Source organism: Callithrix jacchus, chromosome 22, assembly GCF_049354715.1.
Source record: "Callithrix jacchus isolate 240 chromosome 22, calJac240_pri, whole genome shotgun sequence".
Lineage (NCBI taxonomy): Eukaryota > Metazoa > Chordata > Mammalia > Primates > Cebidae > Callithrix > Callithrix jacchus.
Window position 1 is genome coordinate 4,881,612 of NC_133523.1, and position 6,000 is coordinate 4,887,611.

The 6,000-nt window shown below is 61.7% G+C and overlaps 1 protein-coding gene across 11 annotated transcripts in view; it reads left to right on the plus strand.

Moving 5' to 3' along the window:
- The window catches only part of KDM4B (lysine demethylase 4B), a 181,158-nt gene extending 177,340 nt beyond the window's left edge, over positions 1–3,818 (plus strand). For all 11 annotated transcript variants that reach the window (XM_054249397.2, XM_054249398.2, XM_078361605.1 and 8 more), the window contains 2 exons: positions 708–800; positions 1,651–3,818. In XM_054249397.2, the coding sequence (XP_054105372.2) occupies positions 708–800; positions 1,651–1,827 (270 nt within the window). In that variant the 3' untranslated portion in view covers positions 1,828–3,818. The remainder of the gene's footprint in view (positions 1–707; positions 801–1,650) is intronic.
- Positions 3,819–6,000: the final 2,182 nt, after the last annotated feature.

Below are 6,000 nucleotides of genomic sequence, written 5' to 3' on the forward strand. Positions count from 1 at the left end.
CCTCTCTGGCACACCCTTCACAGGACAGTGTCATGTTGCCAGAGGCCCCAAGAGGATCTCCATGAGCCTGAGCTGGCACCAAGCTTAACGAGGAGGAAGCGGGGTGCCCTAGTGCCCCATGCCAATCAGGCATTGCCGCCTGGAACTAGGCACCATCTGGGAAGGCTGGAAGGGTGTGGTTTGTCTCTGAATTGAAAAGAAGAGGTGACTGAGCAGTTTTCAGGGGCCACACATAAGCCAGGGGCCCTGTCCTCCTGGTCGGGGGCTCCTGAGCTCAGGCCCCCACGTCCCCCTACCTGGCCTCACCTGCCTCCCAGGCCCTGTTAGGGCATTGTGCCTTCTGTCCCACTCTGTGCCCACCCAGCGACTCTGTCCCCTTGTCCTGGGGCTGTGTCTTCATGGAGACAGATATTTGTCGAGCTGGGAGGAGGTGAGGAGTGAGGGCTCTTTCTCCATGTGGGGGCTTCTGGGCCCCCCCACTGCCCCAGGCTGTCCCATCCTCCACCATGGGGCAGGACCCTCAGGCTGATCCTGTTTGCTTCAAGCGGTGTCAGAGGTGGACACAAGCTTCGGCGTCGCTGCATGTGGCCTCCTGCGGGCCCCATGCACCCAAGGGGCCAGCCTCCCAGCTCGCACGGCCGGGTCCTGCCTGGAGCACCTGCTGGCCTGGCCATGCAGGGCCCCTGAGAGCCGAATCCCCCCTGCAGGTGGAGTTTGAGGATGGGTCCCAGCTGACGGTGAAGCGAGGAGACATCTTCACCCTGGAGGAGGAACTGCCCAAGAGGGTCCGCTCTCGGCTGGTGAGTGTGCAAGGCCAGCCCGGTGGCTGCTGGTGACTCTCAGGGAGCCTGTCTTGGACGAGGCAGGGCATGGACTGCAGCTCCCAATGGCATGGGCACCGCACTCCCTCACCTCTGTCGGTATCCCGCTGGCTCCGCCCCATTACAGCGGGCCTGGGCTCTTCTCAGGAGACCCGTCCTCTCCCTTGAGCCCAGGTGCACAGCTCCTGGGTGATGCCCGTTGGAGGATCCCCAGCCCCTCTCCCTGTCACCCATGCAGAGCAGACCCATCAAGCCCCCTGTGCCCTGCGGGACCTGCGCCGCCCAGCCCTGTAAGGGGCAGCCTCAGCCATAGCAGGTTTCAGGGCACAGGCAGAGCCGCTTGCCCAAGTCGGAGGCCTACGAAAGCTTTCCTGAGCCTGTTCTTGATTAAGCGGGAGCAGGAGTTCTGGAGGCAGGGGCCGCACCGGCTTTCTCTGGCTTTCTCTCCCGCAGCCCTCACCAGCTTCCTCTTTATTTTCTTCTTATGCAGAAGGGAGGCGTTGAGGGGCAGAGCCCACAGGGGAGGTGCCTGCTCCTGGGCACAGCTGCTCAGCTGTAGAGGGGTTCCTCAGGGAACAGATGGGGCTGCCAGACGGACGGTCCCAGCCCCAGCCAGGGCTCCCACCCCACTAGAGGCCAGAGCCTGGGGTAGAGTGCGGGATCCCTCCCTCCACTGGCAGGATCGGGGGTTGCATGAAGACGAGCTGCTGAGCAGCAGCCCCAGCGATCAGGGGTCTGTGTCTGGCCGGCTCGTCTCAGAAGCCATAGACAGTGGCCGTGCCGCGCAGAGCCCCCACCACGCTAACCACTGCACTTCCGCTCTCCGCAGTCACTGAGCACGGGGGCACCGCAGGAGCCTGCCTTCTTGGGGGAGGAGGCCAAGGCCGCCAAGCGCCCACGTGTGGGCACCCCGCTCGCCACGGAGGACTCAGGGCGGAGCCAGGACTACGTGGCCTTCGTGGAAAGCCTCCTGCAGGCGCAGGGCCGGCCCGGAGCCCCCTTCTAGGACAGCTGGCCACTCAGGCGACCCTCAGCCCGGCGGGGCAGGCCATGGCACGCCCTGGGCGTTCGCTTGCTGTGAATTCCTGTCCTCGTGTCCCTGGCCCCCAACAGGCCACCTCCAAGCCGCGGGTGCCCCCTAGGGCGACAGGAGCCAGCGGGACGCCGCACGGGGCCCCAGACTCAGGGAGCAGGGCCAGGCGGGCTCGGGGCCAGCTGGGGCTGCACCCCACCCAACTACTCAGAACTTTAAACCATGTAAGCTCTCTTCTTCTCGAAAAGGTGCTACTGCAATGCCCTACTGAGCAACCTTTGAGATTGTCACTTCTGTACATAAACCACCTTTGTGAGGCTCTTTCTATAAATACATATTGTTTAAAAAAAAAGGAAAAAAAGGAAAATATCCCCAAAGCTGTTTTCTAGATTTGTGGCTTTAAGAAAAACAAAACAAAACAAAAACACGTTTTTCTCAGAACCCGGAATCGCTGCGAGGCTGAAGCAGCTTGCTGTGTTTTTGTTTGCTGTTGTTTTAAAATACTACGATCTGGCTGCAGAGCAGGCAGGGAAGGACACCGGGGAACTGGGGGGTGAGCCCGGCCCCGTCACTCACCCACCGTCTCTCCTCACCTCCCCCGCTCTAGTCCGGGCAACAGCGCCTGTCCCCCTCTGCGCCTGCTGGGAGGAGGCCTGGGCGCCCCTGTGTGCCAGGGGAAGCCGGGGTCTGGGGCCTCCCTCCGCTGTGCCCACCTGTGCAGAGTGAACTCTCCCCCGGGTTTGTCTATCTTTGTATCTCTCCCCCAAGAGAATCACAGGTGTTCCAGAGGCTTCCTTGCGGACAAAGCACCCTGCCCCTCCCTCGGCTCAGGGTGAGGAGGCCCCAGGCCCTTCTGGTCAGGGTGAGTGTGGGCAGCTTCCCTGCTCTTCAGGTGTGACCCTGAGTGGGTCGGGGGGCACAGGGCCAAGACAGGCCTTTGGGGGTCCCATTTACCCGCTTCTGAGCAGGGACGAGGCCAGGTGTCCTCGGTCTGCCCACCCACACTGCTGTCACCTGAGGGGAATCTGCCTATTAGGAGTGGGTTGAGCTGATAGAGAAAACATGGCCTTCAGCCCAGGCTAAGAAGCGCCTTCTCCGGGTGCCTCTCCCCCGCCAGCTCTGCACTCCCTGCGGCGCTCTCTCCACCTCAGCAGTCTCCTGCCAGAGGGAGGGGGGAGGGGATCATTGTATGACAGAGACAAAACAGTGGAGGCAGGAGTTTGGGACCAGCCTGGGCTATGTAGTGAGACGCCATCACTGCAGATGTTTTACACGCTAGCTTGGTGTGGTGCGCGCCTGTGGTCCCAGCCATGTGGGAGGCTGAGCGGGGAGGATCTCTTGAACACAGGAGGTTGAGGCTGCAGTGAGCTATGATTGCGCCACTGCATTCCAGCCTGGGGGACAGAGTGAGAGCCTGTCTCAAAAAGTAACTAGGTAGGTAAATAAAGCAATGTTTATCCTATGAGAGGGTGTCCGCACGGGCCGGGCCGGAGAGAGCCAAGGGAAAGGGGTGGAGCAAGACGCAGGAGCAAGCCCTTCATTTCCTTGGTGGGGGAGGGGGGCGGTGACCCTGCAGAGGGCCGGGGTTGGGGAGGTGGGGGGTGTCAGCCAGAACGTGGGGGTGTCCCTCTGCACGCAGCAGCCTCACCCAGCGTGGCGCTGACACTGTATTCTTATGTTGTTTGAAAATGCTATTTATGTTGTAAAGAAGCGCGGGTGCCCTTGCAGCCGTGGTCCCTAGGGAGCTGCACCCATCCCGTGGACGGGCCACGGAAGGGCAGGCCGGAGCTGCACACTCTCCCCACGAAGGTGTCTCTGTGTCTTACTCTGTGCAAAGACAAGACAAAACCCAGCACCCTGGTTTTTCCCCACCCGAGATGAAGGATGCGCTGTATTTTTTGCCTAATTTCCCCGCCTCTAGGTTCATAATGAATTAAAGGTTCATGAGCACTGCGAACCCCCGTGCCACGCCTTCGAAAGTGTCTTCATTTCTGAGCCTGTGCTGGGGGGACCAATGTCGGGGTCTCCCTGGGGTGGGGCTGGTGTTGCCCCGTCCTCCCAGGAGGCGGTTTGCTTCCAGAGCTGGACATCCCTCCCCTCCCACCTCCGGGGTCCTCGACATGCAACAGCTGGCATGCCCCCCAACTGTGGCCAGGCTGGGTGGCCGGGTGGCTGAGGCAGCGAACCCCACAATTCCCCCTCAGTTCCCGGAGGCCTGGGCCTGGCCTCACTTGTCCCAGCCAGCAGCTGTCCTGTCCCTGTCCCCAACCCGGTTCCAGTGACGCCCGAGCCCCAGGAGCATCACTTGTGGCGGCGGCTGGTGGACGTGCTGGGCACTGGGGCTCACCGCCCTGGGTGGCCACTGGGACCCAGCCATCCTGGCCTAGGTCTCTGCCAGTGCGTGCCCACCCCCACCAGGCACAGGGTCAGCACAGGGAACACGGGAGAGTTGGGCCTCCCTCAGGTGAGCCTCTTGCACCTGGTGTGCTGCCGGACCGTGAAGAGGCCCCTGCAGTGGCAGCAGAGGGAGCAGGAGGAGGAGGGAGGCAGGCTGTGCAGGCCCTGGTGAGCCTCGGGGAGGACTTGGGCTCTGACCCCGAGGGAGGTGGGAGCCATGGAGGGCTGTGGGCAGGGGAGGGATGGGACCTGACTCAGGTGCTCACAGGCGCCCTCTGGTGACTGCTTCAGGGAGGAGATGGGGTGAGAGCAGAAGCCAGGGACCAGGGCAGGGGTCCGGTGTCATGAGAAGCTGCTGGACCCTGGGTGCGTTATCTGGCAGCCAATAGGATTTGCAGATCACTCAAGCCCCTGGAAGGAGGTGCTGAGCTGGGAGGGGGCTGGATTTGAACGCGAGACCTCCAGGCGAAGACGCCTGGGTCTGGGGAGGCTTCCCCGGGGCAGGCGGGCAGGGGCCGTCAGCTTGCAGGTGTTGGAACTAGAGGACGAAGTCGCCTCCAGGGAGGGGTGAAGATGGGGTGGGACCCAGGACTGGGCCTTGTGTGTCTATGGTGTTATGGGGGCTGGGACACCAGGAGGAACTGAGGCCCAGTAGCCAGGGGTCTCGGGGATCCAGCCAGGCCATCCCTCCCTGGGCCCTGGCGTCCCCTCTGCAGGAGTGTCCACCTGCCAGCTGTGCCGAGAGCTTGTGTCCAGAGCAGAGGGTGCCCTTGAGGAAAGCTTCATCCACCGACTGCACCCCAGCCCCGACGCTGTCTCCTTTCCAGGGCCATCTTGCCTCCAGCATCCTCTCAACACCACCAGGACTCAGTTTCCCTGTCTGCCACAAGCAGGGAGGAGGGGTGCAGGGTGGGGTGAAGCCTGCGACCACAGGAGGCTCGGACCTTCCACCCACCGCAACTTCCCGACAAAGACTGCGTCCCTCTTTTCTCTCAGCCTCAAAAGCCTTCCCTATGTGCGGGGACAGACACAGCCTGAAAGCAAAGCCTCAGGGTGCCGCTCCTCCCCGGGCCCTGTATGGCACTGACTGATGGGTCGGCCTCCTGAGCCTCCCCAGGTTGCAGAGGGACCGTGGCAGGAGCAGGTGGTGCCCGCAACACCCTTTCCACTGTTCTCCAAAACGCTCTGAAACAGGAAGGCAATTTGGGACAGGCCATTGCTGTCTGCCAAGTGGATAAAAGATGAATGGATAGGTCCCCAAAAGTGCCACTGTGCAGGGCCGACGAGGTCTGCACTCAGGCCTAGGCGGGCGCCCCAGTGCCAAGGTCTCGCCTCTCGGGCAGTATGTGAGACTCCGTGATCAGCACCTGCGTTGGGCCCATTTATTGCAGCTGCCGTATTTCTGTGCAACTCCTGTGCCAGGCTCTGGGGAGATTGCTGAGGAAAGTGAGGAAGAACCAAAAATCATCTTTGACGCATGCTCTGGTGGGTCACAGAAGCCACCAGAGGTGTCAGTGGACAGCCTTCTAAATAGGGACCCTTAAACCAATCTGACCCCCCATGGGATGGCAGATCAGAGAGACTCAGGCTGTGGGTACATTGCGTTGAGAGCAGGTACTTCTAGGGCAAGGCCTGGCAACCTACAGCCCTCTGGCCAAATCCGGCCCTCCACCTGTTTTGTCAATAAAGTTTTATTGGCACATGGTCATGCCCATTTATTCACATATGGCAGCTGGCCCCCTGCAACAG